Source organism: Euprymna scolopes, chromosome 24, assembly GCF_053919585.1.
Source record: "Euprymna scolopes isolate OS-2025 chromosome 24, ASM5391958v1, whole genome shotgun sequence".
Taxonomy (NCBI): Eukaryota; Metazoa; Mollusca; class Cephalopoda; order Sepiida; family Sepiolidae; genus Euprymna; species Euprymna scolopes.
The window spans coordinates 55,112,628-55,133,187 of record NC_136505.1 but is presented as its reverse complement, the minus strand read 5'-3'; the positions used below and the strand labels follow the sequence as shown (position 1 = coordinate 55,133,187).

The window sequence follows — 20,560 nt, the reverse complement described above, 5'->3', positions numbered from 1 at the left end:
TTTGAGGGGAGAGGGTTTCCAGCGCACGGGTAGCAAAAACTGCTCAATATACAGAGAATAGCATCTTCTCTTTGTATCCCTTCTGCCGAAATATCTGGTGGAGAGGGTATCACATACTTCATTTATTTTGGGTGATTACATTTACATGTTTATATCCGTTCTTTTATTTTTTAAATTGTTGTGGGGAGATCGATGTTGTCCGCAATGAAAATTGTTGTGCGTGGAACAAGAGTGAAAATAAGAACAATCAAGTCGAGGTTCGGTTAAGGAACAAGCGTATTAACAATAATGTACAAAGATAGGAAAGCGTGTATATCTGCTGGGCACTCGGCTAGCAGTTGAAGTGCAGTCGCATCTCTCTCACCGGTGTTGGAATTACTAGCGCTATTTATAGTGCTAATCGGTGTAAATTCCTCTATTCAAGGAAGGCCGGTATAACAAAAATAATCAATAACGTTAGTATAGCAGGTGTGTTGCAAACGGAACTTCATGTCGACCTGGGCAACGACAGGTACCTATGCTAATTTCTATATATTTTTTATGGTTTTGTATTCTAGACAAGTAATTTGTTATTACTCGGGAGCAATAATAGTAACAATACAATATTACATTTGATAAGTGGTATATGCTAATCTAAAAGTGCTCAATACCCTAGATAGAGCAGGTGTTTAAATGCTGCATTGGCTAGGAGCAAGAACTTTCTAGTATGGTATACTAGACAAAATAATCAGTGTTGCCTAGGAGCAATAATAGTAATAAATACATTGTTACATTTGGTAAGAGGTATATCTTAATCCTACAGTGCTCAATGCTCTAGATAGAGCACGTTTGTTTAAACTTCAATTGTTTTTATAATATTAGATTGCAGTATTGTATTAGGAAAGTGGTATATGTTAATCAACGAATACTTAATAAGCTAAACAGAACAAGTGTGTTTCGACACAGCATTGTCTGAGAGAAATAATTTCGATGTGTTTCACTGTGTTGTATACTAGACAATAAATTATCCTTTCCAAGAATAATAATAATATAGTATTGCTTTTGGAAAATTATATACGTTGACTTATAAGTGCTCAATACACTTGACAGAGTAGATGTGTTTTAACATTCTGTTGCTCTTCAATGCATTTCATTATAGAGTTGCATACTAAACAAGAATCTTGGTGTTGCCCAGGAAGAATAATTTGAGAAGTGGTATGTTAATTCAAAAGTGCTCAGTACATTAGACATGGTAGGTGTGTTTAAACCTTGCATTGTCCAGAACCAAGAACCTCAATGTGTTTTTATTAAAGTGTTGTATATGAGACAAAGAACCTGTCATTCGTGGAAATAGAGGAAGAAAGTGATGGAGGGAGTAGCCAGAGAAAAATAGATAAAGGGATAGAGAATTGTAAAGTGAGAGAGAGAGAGAGAGAGAGAGAGAGAGAGAGAGAGAGAGAGAGAGAGAGATGCATTTTAAAAGAATTATATTACACACATTTTTTAAACTCCTTCTATTTTGTTGTTCTTGGCCCCGAGCAATCTTGGGTAGCCCTGTTAGTATCTATATAAAACTAGCATGACCCAGGTACCAGCATTACCTAGTGGAAAGATGTCATGAACCAGAGTAGATTTAGTTAATGACCCCTCTTTTGCTAAAACAAATAAAACTATGATTATCTGGCACATTATCGTATGCGAATCACATAAAATACTGACTGTGGATAAATTGCTATAAACTTTTTAGCACAGAAATATTATTCAATAAAAACTCGAAAGCAGAAAGAATTTGATATTTTGTTAAGTATCTATTAATCAGAGTATGTAATCTTAAAAAAAAAATAAATGAAAGTAAGTTATTGACGTAATTGCTGTAACAGAACACCGGAAAACAAATGCATGAACAAACGTATGCATATCCAAAAGAAAATTATTCTTACTTGTTTAATAGTTTTGTTGTTTCAATTTCTGTTGTCATAGTTAAATGCTGAAACAGGTTTGCACATGAAGATTATGTATAATGGTGGCTCTTTTTATGCCCAACAATGCCTGCTGTATGACCGGCATTTATTGTTAGTTTTGACCACTGGCAATCACAGGTGTCTATTGTTTATGGCAGCTGTAATAATTGGCGGTAATATTCACTCGCAGCCCTTGTCTGCACCTCTTAGCCAAAATGAAATTGTTTGACTTTGACTGTGGAACAGTGGAAGGCCAACAAAGCAAGGAGTGCCCTATTTATCATTTTACTAAATCTGTCAAATCAATATGGCTTAGTGTGGTGTTTTATCGTAGAACGGAAGACAGACCAAAACCTCTTTACTAGGCTTTACCGAACTAATTTCACAGCCAATAATAAACGTAAGAGCAAATAGCAGCAGTAAATGCAGGAACTGTTAGTAATGAAATGTTGAAGAAAAAAAAAACTCAGCTTTTTTTAAAAAAGGAAAGGAACGTGTGCAAAATCACGTGCCATAGAAACTTTTACTTTAACGGAAATATAACACTTAGTTACATTTCGTGATATTTTAAATCTGATAAAGGCAAGAATATAGTATATTTGCAGTTAATATCGTGTGTAAGCCTCCAAACGTATATTAAGAAAAAATTTGTAATGAGTAACCAAAGTAGAAATTATTAGCACTTATGCAGAATAAGGACAATGCTATCATTGGAATTTTCCAGGCAGTTTACGTAAAACATCGGAAGGTGTTGAACGAACGTTTCATGTTTGTTTTCCGAATAGACGCTGGCAAAATTTTTAAATGAAAAAGAAATTACTTCTGTTATTATGAAGGTAATTCAATGAAAAAGTTGAAAAAAATGAAAACAAGATTCTTTTTGTTGTTAGGACGAAACTACAATGAATAATTATTTGGCAATCTTTACGAAACTTTATGGAAATTAAACTTCAAATCAAGAAAAAAAAATCACTAAAGTAAATTTTATGAATAAATATTTTTTTTTTTACTTAAAAGGTTACTACTTATCAAGGCCCGGAGGACCACTTAAGAATAAGAGTTTTTATTTGAATAATGAACAGTTGATAGCAAATAAAAATATCTTTTACGTTTAATGATTTTTTTTTTTCACATCAAAATAAATATTTATTTTTTATTTGTTTGAATAAACTAATGATAGCAAATAAATGTTTTCTACTGCAATTTCATTGCCTCAATGTTTCGACAACATTTTAATTTTTACATAAACTGCTCAGAAAATTCTGATGATAGCACGGTCCTTATTATGCATAAGTACCAGGATGTTATTATTTTATTATGATTTTATTATTTTATTATGATTTTATTATTTTATTAATGGATATTGAGTACCAGGATTTTACATTTATTTTATTAATGGATATTAATGTACAAAATAAAAAAATTCAAGTGATTAAAATAGGAAATGTTTTATTAGATTAAGAATGGGAGTGAAAGGAAGCCATTGTTTATGTCCTCTCATCATAATGTGATAACTGTAATTGTTGATGCAAAAAATTATTCATTTAAATCCGGAACAATGTAAAGCAAGATGGGTATCAGTTAAAATAGTCAACAAAACAAAAAAAGATATGAAAAGAAATAAATATACATAAATATAAATGTTAACTACGGCACAATCACGTTGACACACTGGTTCTCGCCAGATCACCGAAGTTAAGCAACGTTGAGCCTGGCCAGTACCAGATGGGTGACCATTTGGGAAGGCTAAGTGCTGCATATACCTTCTGGGAAGGTTGGGCGTGGGGCCAGCACCCTCACCCTGTAAAAAGAACTCTTCGCTACAAAAACATCTACAAAAAGTTGTAGATGGCCTATTCCAGAGGCTCAAAGGATATGGATATAAATGTTACCTATGTCAAATAAAGTTATTCTAATTATTCCAATAAGTTTTTTTTTGTTAACTTATGCTTAAGTTGTTTATTTTTTTTTTACTTGAAAATAAAATTAGTGTAAAACCTGTCACTAAAGAATGAAATGAAATCTGATTTTCTCAAAGGATCCATAGTTAAGTCTCGATAATTGTTAAAAAAATGATGGGCGGTATGTTACTTGTATTTTTAAGTGAAAGAAATTTGTAAAGTAAGTTAAAATAAAACATATCCAGGTATGTAGAAAAGTCGTTTCTGTTGGTGCTAGCGGCCAAATCTGTTTGCACTAAAGTAAAATACTAACGGTTTAAAAACCATGGTAGAAGAAAGAAACAATATAGTTGTATGCTTATTTATTATTATTAAAAGTAGAAGATATCAACTAAGGTTTATAACCGAGCTCTGAAAGAAATGTATCAATGTACCCAGTTTTCAATATTTGTATATGATTTTAAAGGTACAAAAAAATAAGAGTAAGTGTTTATGTATTAAAGATGTGTCCTTCGATACAATGAATTAGAGGAAGAACAACAACAACTTGAAGCAGCATAGTGTTTGCTAATGTTTTTGTAGAATGTATTCTGGGATGAGTAAACCTGCTCCCAATCACTGAAAGAAGCAAACAAACAAATAGGTTGTCTAGTATTGTTTCATGATTGTTGGGTGTTTGTTCGAGTAAAATCTATGTTCAGTACGCAAATATATGTAAATATTAAATGATATAAGTGAAATATTTTATCTTTTTATTATCTTTTTGTTGTGTATAAGAAAATATGTTTAACAAGTGGAGTATTGACTAACGCCATGTTTGTTGTCAAGCAGTGTGGGTAAATGCTTTTAAACGTAGGATTATAGCGTAGTAAACATAAGTAGTGGGAATTTTGTAAATTAGATCACTTAGAAGGATGGTTCATCAAGAACTTGTTTATGTTGGACCTGAAGACAGTCAAATTGTAGTCGGCTGGAAAGTAGGCAAACGGAAGAGAGTTCCACAGGTGTGCAGTTCTAAGAAAGAAAGCTTTGTTCATAGAATCTACGTTTAGGTTTAGGCACAGATAAAGAGTGGGAAATTATTGATAGTGGTTTTGACTAGACATGTGTTTTTCAAGAAAGTTTGGTGAGAGGGGACCATAGATTGAAACTCAGACGAGCATTTGCCATGAAAATAATGATAAAGCAGAGACAGACTCGCAACGTCTCTTCTGTGGGAAAGAGGTTGCAGGGAAGAAAAAAGGGCATCCCCCACTAAGCTACAAAGTCTATTTTGAACTCTGTCAAGGCAGGATAAGCTGCTTCTAGCAGCTCCTGACAAGATGTGACAACAGTACTCCATCGTTGGTGGTACGTGGCTTTTATATAGATAGAGAATTGCATCAGGGGTGAGATATCTACTGGAGCAGTAGAAGGATCCCCCCATTTTTCCAGCGAGCTTGGCAACGGATTTGATGTATGTGTTCCATTTCAGATCAGGAGTAAAGGTCCAGCCCAGAACCTTGTCAAAACATGAGGCCTCCCCAGAACAAGAGCCATTCATTTCAATTGATGCCAGATGGGGATCAGAGCGTTGATGATGTAAAGATAGAAGCTTGGTTTTAGATGCATTAAAAGTAACTAGCCACCTCTTTCCCTTTTCATCTTGCTCAAAATCAGAGGAGAGAGAACCAGAGAGAACCTGGTCGTTTACAGTCTTTGATGTGCTACTATAGACTATAGATGGTAATGGCATTAGCATAAATGTTTACGAATGATGTAAGAATGTGATTTGGAAGATCATTAATATAGATCAGGAAGAGAGTTGGGACCAGACTGTACCCTTGTGGGACTCCAACATTAATACTGTGAGCTTCTGATTTCTACCCATCAACCACTACTCTTATGAACCTATCTGTTAAAAGCGTCCCTCTTCAAATGTAAAGTATTAAGGATTGTCTTAGCATAAAATTACAATCCTGCGTTTGCAAATTAAAAAAAAAAAAACTAACCATCGTTACGTGCTATGATTCTCTAGTTGAGATAGTTTGTCGTTTTATAGGCATGCGAGGTGTGGGTGGGGAGTCAACAATAGAAATGTCTGGCCTATTTATGCTAGGTTTAAATCTATTATACATTTAATAAAACAATAAAAAATATGTATGAATCACAAACTGAAATAAAGATAATATTAATATTTTCACTTAATAAAAAGAATATCGCAAATTCAACCACTTATCTGTTAAAAGTGTCCCTGTTAAAAACTGTTAAAAACCCGAACACTTCACAACAGATCTTCACAAATGCAATATCTGCCAACCTGTATGAATTAATAAAGCTGAAGCAAACTCTTGCATTTGCTCTCATTCAAGTCTTAAATTGTCAATGCAGTGCCATTTATGCAACAGCAAATTAAAACCTGCGGCTGGTTTTGGAGACATTTCTGCAATCATAAAATCTCAGATTCAAAAAGTAGTTATACAGTTTTCATTTTCTTTATTTTTTGTGACTCTTTTTCGCCTCAAACAAGACTATTGTCATTTACATGTGATATTCATTGGGATTTTGTCTACAGGAGACTGTCGGGAGTTGAGCTGTGAGATATCTGTCTTTTAGTACAGTAAAGGAAGCAAGAAACAAGGCGGGAATTCTGAAGTCTAGCAGTCTATTGGAAGAAACTATTAGCATAGGAGGCTTTCCAGCATCTAGGGACCTCAGCAGTGAAGAGGTGGAATTTTGCTGTTTGTTAGTTAGTTTGGAGTATGTACAACGAGGAGACACAAGTACTATGCATTCATCAAAGCACATTCCATTAAAGTACTTGTAAAATAGGCAACACTGCAGCAATGGGACAAGAATTGGAGATTGGTCGATAATGTGGAATCTATTAATTTAAAGGGAAATAATGACATAACAAAAATCTGTTCTTCTTTATTATTGTAGGGAAACTCGAAAACTGAAATATTGCATTTCAAGTGAAACCAATGATATCTCATGAATTGTGTCACAAGAAAATTAATTATTAATGGAAACAGTTTCCAAAGACAGTGAAAATTAAGTTTGGCCAAAGATTTTCAGTTTTCAGAAAATATTTACCTCCCTTTTGTTACAATTAGAACTCTTTGGTTTCTTTTCGTTTTTTGCAAAACACAGTTTTTGCTAATTGTCTTCGAAAACTATTTTCATAATAATTCATTTTCTACCTGATCGTTTTTCGTAATTTTTGGATATGTTCATTAGTGTGACATGACAATTCAGTATATACCATTGGTTTCACTTGAAATTCAATATTTCAGTTTTCAAATTTCGTTACAATAATAAAGACAAAGACCAAAATCTATTGAATTGCAAAAGTGTCGACCGTCTAATCTTACTTGGATGGAACACATTAAGAATATTGTTTAATATAGATGGTTACAACTGAACTTATAACATTATTTATGATAACTTGTATCAGATTTTGACAAATGATAACACTTAGCAAGGACATAAAAAAATTACTGGCTGGGGGTGAAAGATGTTGAAAATATTTTTTTTTTTTTTTTTTTTTTTCATTTTTAATGTAGACTTAGAAAAATCAATAATGATTCACGCCAAAGGAAAACTTGTTTTTATTTTCCTGTTAAATTGTCCTAAAAATGTAAGTTACAAGTGTATCTCAAATATTTACTTAAAAATTACAACTATGCTAACTGTGATGAAGATGGGCAGTTATTCTCACTAGCTTCCTTCAAGCCAGCTCTTGACCGTTGAAAGATGACTAATAATGTTGCTCTCCATCAATGTTTTCAAACTGACGTTACAAATTTTGATTCTTTACTGAACAGTCCAGTCACATGATTATGAAATTTATAAAAACTATCATACATTTTTAACAAAAAATCCTCTTGCACACAAAATTTAAAGGTGAATCTAAAATGCATTCACCTCAAAAATATTAGACTGCAGTTTATTATTCAACAGTTGTTGAGGAATTAGTTGATTTTAAAATTTATTTATATGATGCTGTACGGTATTTTTCTTTATCATCAGTTTCTGGTAATGTTTACAGGTTGCAGTTAGAGAAAAACGTAATACAATTTTTATATAAGTAACACATGATTTTTATGTTTTTGTTATATATTACTGAATGGGAAATGACTTTCATTTAAAATCGATTTAATATTATGCACGTAAAATTGCAATGTGTCAACATTATGTGAATAAGATAAATCAAAACAAGAGTTTGACCTGATGTAGTGTTTATCTAAAAACAAAACTTAAATAACTCAAAATGATTCCTTATTTAATAACATTTCTTAATAATAATAATAATAATAATATAAATTAATGATATTTAACAAAAGCAGCATAAAACTATTTTTATAATTTTTCTTGAATTCTTAAACCATGGTTTTGTAAATATTACTCACTTTTGTACTAATATGGAAGAACATGATTGGTGTGATGGATACTGTCTAGGACTATGGAATCAGCTATGCAGAGTGCAAATTCTGTTGTTAAAGATGTTAAATTATGTACTAATACTGTTGGTAAAGATATTAACCAACAAAAGTGTACAGAGATGTGCATCCATTCCATCTCACCATTCAATGATGAAAATATTTGTTCAGACAGAAGCGTAACAATTCCTCCCTCCAGCTATCAGTCAAGTAGCACCTTGTGTTCAATTAATAGTAAATAATAAATCGCTTGAGTTAAGTGTTGTCTTGAGATATTAATCAATCTTAAAGGGATTGATTTGTCATAAAATAGAAAAAGACCCCAGTGTTCTAGTGTTGTTCTAAAGAATTCATGAAGTATTATACAATACGCAGTCACTTGTTTCTCCAGTTAGTTATACAATATCTAAGGATACAAACCTCTTCAACATAATACAATGATATCCAATATGGTGGATCTTACCTCAACCATTTTTATTGCCAAGATAAGCTAGGACACTGATCTCTGAAGTGTCTTAACAGTATGTTTTTCTTACTACTTTGGATTTTGAAGAAATTTCTTTGACATGTTTCTTTATGAATATACAAAACCATAGGATTACTTTTTTTATTCAAATGATTTCTGTTTTTCTTGTAACCGAAGGGTTAGATTCAGTTTTATGCATGCATACCATTGTCTCATGTAAATACATGCGGAATGTATGCTTTTTTTAAGTCAGTTTAAAATGTCTCCTTGCATTTCTTAGCGGCTTTGTCGGTAAGTCTATCATGCTTCACTATTGGTATCTTCTTCTACTAGTAGTATAAAATCTTTTCCATTAAATATGTTATTCTCGAAACTATGCAATTTTGAAAGCTGATTATTAAAGATGAGATCATCTTATATTTCAAGGATTCATTGCATAATGGATGAAGTACTTGATAAAATTCAGTTGTACCTATTTACTATGCCTCCCCATGGGACAGAGTTAGACACCAGGGTCGTTTTTTAATGTGGAGAAAAGGTACAAAAATAAAAATTGTCTCAGTCGTGAAGGATTTCTCCTCCACCGAAAGAGAACAAGAAATGGAAGTGCAGCATCTTAAGAACAGATACTACACTTTGATCTTGACCAAAACAGTTGTAAGTGACACACTTCTGGAGCTTGAAAGTTTAAATTTTCAGTGTGAACGATATGAAGAATATATTCCAAATTACTTAAGACTTCTACCCAATCATGGCTGATAGAACAAGAGCATACTATTCTCGTAAATAAAATAAAGGGTTTCACTCAATTCTCTGCAGATTCCAGAGTTCAACAAAAAGATTCCTGACTTCAACAAGATCCACCTGAAGAAGATTGAAGGTTATATTGACTGAAAGTTTATGAAAATAGCACTTAAGAGGAGGACAGTAGTTCAAATAATCCAAATGAGACAATTTTGTCTGTTGAGATACGTCTTTTCTCAGACCAATTAAGAAAATCAGTCAATCCCTATTTACTTACCTTCCAATAAGGGCAGTATTAGACACACAGTCAGATTTTAATGCAAAATACATCCAGCTTCCCAAAAAAAGAAGCACTCTGGATTGGGACCAAAATTTAAAAAAAAATGCTCTAGGCTAAAATAATCTCTTTCAATGACCGAAAACATAAAAAAATGAAGTGTAATATTTGAACAGATACTGTCAGTCTCACACAACATATATTTTCATCACTAAATTATGAGATTTAATGGACGTACATCTCTATACAAGTTTGTAAACGTCGGTTGGCCTGTCGCACTTAAGTTTAAAGTAACATTTGAAGAAATGTATGTTAAGAAAATGCTTCCTTGTTAACTTTGTTCCTTGTATTTAATACATGATTGCCTGAAATTCAATCATGATCATTTTGTCAAACAATTACAATTTGAGTAAAGAATTTGTTGAAACTCATTAGTTCTCATTCATTTGGATGTCTTTTTTTTTTGTCATGTCGTAGTCTTTTTTCACATGATACTACACTGATACAAAATAAAAAAAATAATAATATAATAAATAAAAAACAATTGTGAGGAACATTTTTGCCATTATGTTTCTGAATTTTTGAGATGAGGAATGATAATTTGTATTATTTGGATTATCCAGACTACTGTTCTCATCGTGAGTGTTATTCTCACAATGTTTTGGCTGATGCAACCTCTGAGCTTCTTTAGCTGTATCTTGCCAATCCTCATTGTGGGTGATATGAAAATACAATTGTGAATTACTTAAGACTTCTACCCAGTAATGGTTGATGGAATAACAGCATTCTGCCCTTGTGGATTAAATAAAGGGTTCCATTCGAAATTCTGTGCAGATTCCCGAGTTCAATTTGCTAAACCACGATCAATATTTCCCCCCACATGCCTAAACCTAAGTGTAGATTCCATGAACAGAGTTTCTTTCTTAGAACTACACGCCTGTGGAACTCTCTTCCGTTTGCTTGCTTTCCAGCTGACTACAATCTGATTGTCTTCAAGTCCAACGTAAACAAGTTCTTGATGAACCACCCCCTTAAGCAATCCAATTTACCAAATTTACACTACTAACGATTACTACAATATTATCCCATTGACTACTGTACACCCATTAACCCTTATCATCGAGTGGCCTCTTGGCCTTGATAAATAATGACCCCTATGTAAAAATATATATATCTGAAGAAGGTTGGAGGTTACATCGTCTGAACTGTGAAGATGAGAACAGTATTCTGAATAATCCAAATAATACATTTTTGCCATTGTTTAGCTGACAGGATCGCTGGGGAATAACACTACTTCTTTTCCCCATACATCTGACAGTTTTAGAAAATGCGTTCATTTTCATATAAGGAATTAATATTTGTTATCTTAAGGTTGAGGATATGTGTTGTATGGTGAGAAATGATAATAAAATGCTGAATGCGTAAGGTGAGTCTTGCAGACTGTTTGAGATCTGTGACCTCAGAGGAAGACCATATCTAGAGAGTATAGGAAGACACGTGCAGAACAGGAGACTTTATTAGTTTGGTCTCATTGAAAGAATGGATGAGAGTGGCTGGTTTTAATAGATGTAGTATAGTTAAGGTAGCAGGGTTAGTTAACAGGAGTAAGGCCAAGTAACAAAAAGGAAGGAGTAATAAGAAGAGATCTGAGAGAAACAGGAATAAAGATCTAACCAAAAATAGGTTAATTTGGAAGTTAATTTTTAAAATCCATCCAACACATGCCAGCATGTAAACAGACATTAAGCTGGATATGATAATGAAAAATGAGAAAAATTACCTTTAAAACCTAAGTGGTATTAGTAGTTTTAGCTATACTTACCATATCGATTTTCAAATTATATATTATACTAGCAGGGGTCGCCTGATCATTAAGTACACTTAAATATGATATTTAAATTTATCCAGATATATAGTCGGGATTTCAAAAGTAAAAAATAAATTGTGACTTGAGTGCCACCAGCCAGAATAGAAACCAAAAGCAAAATATGAAAACAGACAGACACAGTGAGTTTTATGAGATTAGTTTCAATATTTATATTGTATAGCGGGGGGGGGGGGCACATAATGATGATGAGATGTCGTTTGTAATAGAGTTACACAGTGACGATGACCCAATTACTTGGGGAGTTCACATTTATAATAGAAAGCTGAGAGAGATGTGTAATGGGTAGTTCTTGAAAGCTGTAGAGGAGATTCATTATTGATACAGTCAACACTTTGGAAGGGGTTTCATATAAAGTCCATTATTCAAGATGATGGGACGGTGTGATGTTATATAATAACTGAAGACACACATTGCCTTGTTGAAATGACGATGAAGACAAACAACATGAAGATATTTATCTCAGCTGGTGATGAAAATGATCAGGTATTCGATGCTGCATTAGGTTTCTACATTTTGTCTTCTCCTCCCTTCCTTCGCTTCCTGAAGGAGCTCAGGCTAACTCTCGTTCCTCGTTTAACTCTCAACTCTAACTGCTTTTGAACCCTAACCTAACTGTATATATTGAATCCATATTTCTTGGTGACGTCAGAACATGCCCTACATGTGCCTGTTTTGCACGTGGTATATGCTTCCAACACGTGTGGTCCTGGATATGACCTTAAACTATATCCAGTGCTGAGGCCCCAGCTTGCGGGCTTTGGGGAGTGTGGAGCCACCCTTTAATTACCATTGCTCTCAGGTCCGCTCTGACCCGGAGTGATAGTACATGTTAGGGTTCCAACTATGGGTTAAATAGAAACCGACTTGAAAACAACAAATATATTTTATTAAAAATTTTTTCTTCAAAATCTTTGGATTCGGCATTAAATAACCTGAAAAGGGTTGATATGCCGTACAACAAAAACAACCAATCCAACATGTGTTCTGACACACAAAGAACATTCCTTAGTTTCCATTGTTCCTGCTCTGACCTATCTTTGTTATTTCTACTATAATGGACATTTCACTGCATTCCTGGAATCGCATCTAAATAATATGTATTCATTTCAACTTTTGTTCACTACGTTCGATTCCAGTATTTTCCTTTAATAAATATTATTTTTGATCCTAATTCATTTCATTTCTCTACATACCGGGAGCTGTCCCCTCCAATTTACATTTATTGTTTACAATCTAAGTTTTCAAATGGGTTATCATTTTTTTTAATTATCTGTTTTGATGAAAAAGTATAAAAACATTTTTACTTGTGTTACTACATACTACAAAATTGAAAGGATTTATGTGATTGAAATAGGAATTTATTCCTGCAAAATGATGATTTACTCTTAAAATTGTTGAAAATCCTTTAAAAAATTGATTTTCTATATATAAAAATCTACTTAATTTTCGGGACATTTTTGGAATATGACATTTTGTTTCATGACAGGTACATACATTATAAACATTTTTCTGTATGTTTTTTTCCATAGATATATTTTTTTTTTGTTAAATTATTGAATAATAACATTATGAAGCCAAGTATGTAGGAATATAAAATAAAGCAAGAAAAAGAATTGCATGGGATTTGAACCTCAATCCTACTGTTAATAGCCATTCATGCTAACCACAGCTTTACCAGGGCAATCATTCAGAAAGTATTGAAAATTTACCATATGTGCCAGAATATGCCAGGTCAATCAATGCATGTGCGCTGAGACGCTGTGGCAAATGATTGACGCAGTATACTTGCTAGATAGTAATTTCTTTCAATTTTGACACCTAAGCAACTATTTAGGCTAAAGACCCATAAAAACTCCCCACAAAAAATGAAATCATTTGAACCGCTTCACTCTACCCTGCAACCTTTCATCTTGAAGGTGATAGACTTTGAAAAGATTGAGACAGACAGACATTCAGTGAGTTTTATAAGTCAGATAGATCACCATGGCTCTATAATTAACAATGACCAATGTTGTATTAATCTCAAACATATGTTTATACTGCCTGATGCAATAGCAGTAAACTATTGTATCATGCAAAATCAAATAGTACCTTACTGCCATACAAAGTGTACCAGTGTCATGCACAATTTATTTCAATTTAAAACAGCAAGCTAAATAATTTTTTCTTTAAAACATCGAGTTAAATTCACTTTCTCATGCATATATCTATGTATTACAAAAACAATTTGTCTGGTAGGCCCACCTGCTTGATTTTCAACATTTCAATAGCTTTGACCTCAAGAAAAAAAAAAGAAAAGAAAAATCACACTGAGCAATATCAGATGAATAGGGAGGTTATTCTACTATGGTGAAGTCTTTTTATTCATTTATCATTAATTCTTTAGCACACATATTTATATAAATTATATACAGTAATTATTTCATTGATAATTTAAATGTGCATCAATAGAAGCTAAACAAACTGAAAATGATTAATTTGAAGTAAAAGTTAATTTGTTTAAAATATAACTCAGTTTTTTACAGTTTTTGTTGTAAACTCTATGAAAATTTCAAAAATGTAATTTTTTTTTTCATTAAGAAAGAACAGTTCAAATAGAAAACTGCCATTACTGCTCGTAAATAACCATAAGAATGCATTCACTTAATTGCCAACAGGTATTAAAACACAGATTGCACAGAATTTTTTTTTTTTCAAAATAAAACACCCTGCAAATAAAATCATCCACGGTTCAGTAATTAGACCCCTGATATCAAACATTGCAGAAAGAACTTTGTACCCATAGAAAGTTCAATATTTGATTTGGCTTATGTTGGGAATATTTCATGACCGTATGCATTGCAACAATATCAGTATGTTTTTTTTATTGTGTCGACAATATGACACATGTGGTCGGGAAAGAAAAATAAACTAAATCAGTTGTAGACAAATACATTTGACATTTATTAACACCTAGCATGTTGCCCGGTGTTGCTTGAGGAAACATTCATTTTTCCCCCTTCCCCATATGGTACACCTGTTACATGATAAGGGCTGTCCCCTGTTCATGTAAGTATAAAAATAGAGAGATTAGTTAAAATGAAAATAAGAGAAAGCAGAAATCGAACCCTGGACATAAGTTTTAAAGAACAATAGGTTTAAATGGAATGTCCAGTAAATTGTTAATTCGGATGAAATAAATAATAAATAAACTATTCAATTGTTAAAAGAATGTGGATAATAAAATATGGGTTTAATAAATTAGATATGTAGGTTGAATTCCTTTGTGGAAACGACACAAGAAAAAATAGGTTATTGGGAAATCAATGCCGGAAACGTGCAAAGTCGCGCATGTTGAAACACGTGAATTTTGCTCACGTGGCCGGGATGCATGGATTTCTCAATATAGGAAGTGAGAGTTAGTTGGTCGGGGACGGTCAGTGAGAAAACTCAGAGACAGGCGGACGTCTGAAGCGAGACGTCACTTCAGAAACTAAAATGTGAAACTTTGAATTCTTAATGAGGAAATCACGACCGGTCGTAAAGAAATAAATTCATCATGTGTTTTGTGATAAAGCTCATCTTTGTGTTTGTGATTTCTACAAAAAGGTAAATTGTATTGTTATTATATGTCTGTGTTATAAAATGTCATTACATACACGTCTCGACATCTCATATCCACAATGTGAATCTACATCATATCTACACTAAGACTGTCTGAACACTATCTCATCATTCTAAGAGCTTTCTTCATATCTACACGTCTAAGTAATGAACATTTAAAATATAGGAATAGTTATAAACGAACAATCTCTCTTACAACAACATCTCTCTCTCTAAGATACATCATATGTAATAAGACAAGAACTCTCACTAAGACTCATATCTTTACTAATAAGAACTCACGTAACATACGCGCACAAGTGGTATCGTCTAATACTAATAATAATAACTATATAACACACCTTCTATGCATATATATACACACACACACACACACACACACATATTTGTTTACTGTATTTTGGTGTAAGAGTTCTGACAAAGTGCTCGATTACAAAGAAAAACTTTTTCGATATAAGAGCTAATAATTAATAAACAAATAAATATATATATATATATGTATATATAGATGTTTAGTTTTTTTTTGGAAAAAGAATTCCAGCAGAGTGCTCAATTAAAAGGAAAATCCAAATTTTAAGAGCGTATTTATATTTTGTGTACAGAAAGTTGTTAGTTGAGACAGATCATTGGTACCGTCGGTTTCAAGCCCGATAATAAGGCCCGTTTAAGGTATCCTTATCAAGCTCTCTTCAGCTGTGTGTGCAAAATCAAGACTTCAAGACAAGGTGTTGATTGCAATGAAAAGTGTATTTCATTTTATGTTACAATTGTTTCAATTCGTTTCAGTTTGACAATTTCAAGCATTATATCGTTTGAAAATTTTCAAAAACCAGCATTTCTTCAGACTTTATGAATAAACACACTTTTGGCAATGTAGCATTTTTTGAATAGAAAGAAAAAAGAGTGGGGGGGATCCCTAACGGGAAAAACATGCAAGAAACATTTACCTTGATTTTGCACACACAGTATATTAATGCTCAATTATGAAATGTGATAATTTTGTAGCTTAATCCTTAATTCAACATTTTTTGGCTTAAAACCTATTGGTATATGAAAATTTACTGAATTATACGAACTCAGTATATTACATATAAGTCTATATATATATATATATAGAGAGAGAGAGAGAGAGAGAGAAATAAAAAGGAACAAACCGTATTATGTGTTCATCAACGTTTCGTCTTTATTTCGAGACTTCCTCTGGATGAATGAGATTAAGAAACAAAAAATACCAGTACAAAATATTTGAAAATGTTTCACGTGCACAGTGTGATGCAGTTCTATTTCAGAAAAACGTTTTCTTAATCTCATTCATCCAGAGGAAGTCTCGAAATAAAGACGAAACGTTGATGAACACATAATACGGTTTGTTCCTTTTTATTTCTCTATTTTGTTGGAATACTATTTCCATTATTTTCATCATATATATATATATATATATATATATATATATATATATATATATATACAATGAAATGATGTCATCCAGGATGTCATTGTGAACAAACAAACAGGAAGACAAATTTATATATATAGGTTGCTGGCATAGTTTAGCAACCCCAACCAGATGTGAAGGGCGTATCAATGGCACCATTGAAATACATGAACACAGATGAAGAATGTAACATAGAAATATGAATTTTAAATAAGAACCAGTGATCTTCATATAATGTACCTATTTACTATGCCTCCCCACGGGACAGAGTTAGACACCAGGGTCGTTTTTTAACGTGGAGAAAAAGTATAAAAATAAAAATTGTCTCAGTCGTGAAGGATTTCTCCTCCACCGAAAGAGAACAAGAAATGGAAGTGCAGCATCTGAAGAACAGATACTACACTTTGATCTTGACCAAAAGGCCAAGAAGAATTCATATAATGTAGAAAACATGTACTCTTCGGCTGAAAAATCTGTGTTTATAGGACGGTTGACAGAAAAGTATCCTACTCGATCAAAGACAAAAACTGGAAGAAGTTGAAGCTTCCTACTCGATCAAAAACAAAACACTGGAAGAGGTGGAAGTTTTCGTTTAAAATGCTCTTTGACATCAGAAAGAGTTATCTTCAAGGGAAATGATTCTAGTTCCTACACTGAAAATAAATGAAAAAATTATTTATAGGTGACATTTTTTATACTAAAATATTTCAGTTACAGATCTATTTAGAAAACTGGAGTAATTTGTTGAAGTGAACAACGTTTTAATGCAAATAAACTATTTAGATAATAAATAAATATGTTTCTTTCTATTCTTTTTCTACAGATTCTGACACTCAAAGGTTGGATAGAATTGGCAACTGCAAAAGATCCACAAGCCAAAAAAGCTTACAAATATTTTGATGAGGTCATGGGCATGTAAGTTAATGTTTTTATTTTTTTTAGATTTATAAATATAGATGACTGCTATATAAATATCAATTTTGTTTTAGATGCCTCAACACATTTCTAATATGTTTGGTCAGCCATATTTCAGTATGAAATATTAGTTTCGGTTGTTTGCCATGCTACAGGTTTTTTATTTATTCATTATTTTTTTTTTTACTGTTATTTTCATCCCAGACAAGGCACAATACCACTATGACGTTATGGGCTACTATTTGGGACCAAATTTACAGGGATACTATGTAGGGAGTTGGGCAGCGAGATCTCTGTTCACATTACACTTGAACTTCTGCATATCAGTACAGTCAGAGAAGCAAGGATCTGAGAGGTAATTCCAAAGTCTAGCAGTTCGAGGGAAGAATCTCTTCGGATCTCTACAATGTAGGGGTGGAATTTTGCTGGTTGTCGGGTTTGTTAGAAATATCTACATTGTGGGGGCTTTGAGTTCAACAGAGCACACTCCATTAAAATACTTGTACAATAGACATAGAGATGACACATTTCAGCAATGAGACCAAGATTGGAGTTTGCCTGCTAGTGTGGCACCTTGAAATATTCTTGGATATTTTTTCTCATGACTGTATTTGCAGTTTTATCTAGTTCATGGGCACCATCCGTGGCCCCTGTTTGAGAAACGCTGATTTATACACATTTTGTTAAATATTATAGACAAAGATCACTATGAATGTTAAATACTTCAGGACAGGCAATGCTTCAATTAGGTATATGTCATGCAAGAACTGTTGGACAATGGTTTCTTCTCTGCTAAATACGTATTCATTAGTAAGAAATAATTACTTTTCAACAAAAAAATCATTAATCATATCATTTTTTTAATAAGCACAAAACATTTGTTTAAAAGCTAGTTGGCAGACTGGCGTTGCCCAGTCTTACAATCTGCTTAAACATGATATTTTAATTTATGCAGTTTGTGTTTGTATTATTATAGAATCAATCCTCTATTGATTATTATATATTACGAGGAATAATTTGCCCGGTGGACTAATTGCATAAAAAAACAAAGAAATAAAAAAAAATAATAATGATAATTAAATTCCATCGGTGTTTGTTTACAATATTATGTCAGCTGATATTTGGGCTTGACGATAAATGCCACTTCTAATTAATGTTTAGTTTTAAAATATGCAAACAAAGAAATGATTTGAAGTAATTTTAAATGGTACCTTTTCTTTTATTGTAAATTGAACTCATTAATAAAATAGAAATCAAAACAGGAAGATCACTCAATCTGTAGTCGAATGCTCTACCACTAAGCTGTATCTCCAGATTATAATAAACCTTTTTTTTTTTTAAGAAATAGTTTGCTGAGATTAATAACATGTAACATAAAATATTCCCCTGTAAAAGTTACTCTTTTTTTTTGTGATTTTCGATACTTATCAGATTAATTTTTGTACAAAACATACCTAAGAATACTGACAGACATATAAATTAGTTTGGAGTAAAATTTGCAAAAGATAAGCTCAGCCATTTCGGAACCTATAAGGAAAGAACTTACACAAGCGCGCATACACACACACACAGTGACTTTGTTATAATAGTATAGATTAGGAATATTTCAATCATTTTGTCCATAAATATAAATAAAGAATTAAGAGTAGAAGTGATCTTTGGGTTCACTTTTGGTAGTCTCTTGCTTTCCTTATTTTTTCCTTTACTCCTCACATACTCTGAGCAATGTTTCTGGAAAAGGGGGAAGAATTGCTATTTTCTTGGTCAGAATCTATATAACACTTGTTGGCTAATCTTTGACATTGAATTTGTATTTGCTTTTCAGCTGTTTACATCAGGGGGTTCTTTACAGTCGCACTTGTAAAAAAAAAAAGTGTGTGTGTGTAAGTGTTTTGTGCGTGCTATAGCATTCTGGAAATAGCATTTTGTAGTATTTATAATGTTGCCCATGGTTCTTGGTTTGAGTTTTGTCAGATTACTGCATCACTTTCACTAATACACTTGGAGAAGATATGAATCCATATAACTTCTCTCCAGCTATTGATTATATAGTAGGCTAAATTAGACTGTCAAGCATTGGTTGTGCAACTCATCAAGAAATTAAACTCTGAGATAACAGCAATCTTTTTATGTTTATCCTGACATTTTTTTTTTTTTTTACATCATGTTGGATCCTTCTGAACTGAAACAATACCATTTCAAGAGAAGTGCAGTTATGGATTGCACAATCCTTGCTTTATTCCCCTGCATGTGTCTTTACAGATGGAGGTATTCATTGTCTCTCAAGATTTAAAGTAGGCCATTTTTGTTGGCTGCTATATAATTGTTATATAAGTGTTAACAGTTGGAACAAACTTTGAAATTTCTGTAACAACAAAAACAGCAAACCTTTTTTTCTTGTTTTTTTTTTTCTCTTTGTTCTACGATTCTATTGGATGTCTTATCAGGGCAAAACAACCTTTTCCAAACGTTTGATTGATTTTTACCAAGCCGATAATTTTTTTCTTCTCAATCTTTTCACTACAATGCTTTGTTTGTTATTGCCAATACAAATCTTCTTGCTTTCTCTCTTGATCTTTATTCTTTGCATTGCATTCAATAATCTTTGACATGTTCAAGACAGACCTAAACCTTTTTTGGTATTAATATTCTAACATTTTAAGGAAATTTGTTTACAGATTGTGAATACAAAAATCTAAGTATTTTTTCACTTTAATTGCAACTTAAATCGATTATTCATAGCAGTTAAAGGATACTTGGTCATCGTAGCTTGACTAGTTAAGTTTGAAATACAATTATAGTTGTTTGACATCAATATCAGAATCTGATGCCCATTTTCCGCATCTGTTGTTTGAGAAGGTGCAGAACAATAAATGTTTTAAACTAATAATGATAAACAGATATTAACTTTGGTATTTATACACATCACCATTGGCAGATGCTACCAGATTAGGCTGTCTGAAGATACCA

General features: G+C 32.6%; 1 protein-coding gene and 1 pseudogene across 1 annotated transcript in view; one reads left to right on the top strand and one right to left on the bottom strand.

The window, feature by feature from the left end:
• Positions 1-20,560, top strand: part of LOC145246709 (tetratricopeptide repeat protein 21B-like) — a 1,013,541-nt gene that overhangs the window by 231,188 nt on the left and 761,793 nt on the right. The window contains exon 6 of the mRNA XM_080108443.1: positions 17,499-17,590. Within this exon, the coding sequence (XP_079964569.1) occupies positions 17,499-17,590 (92 nt within the window). The remainder of the gene's footprint in view (positions 1-17,498; positions 17,591-20,560) is intronic.
• On the bottom strand, positions 16,977-17,109 carry LOC145246981 (U2 spliceosomal RNA; annotated as a pseudogene).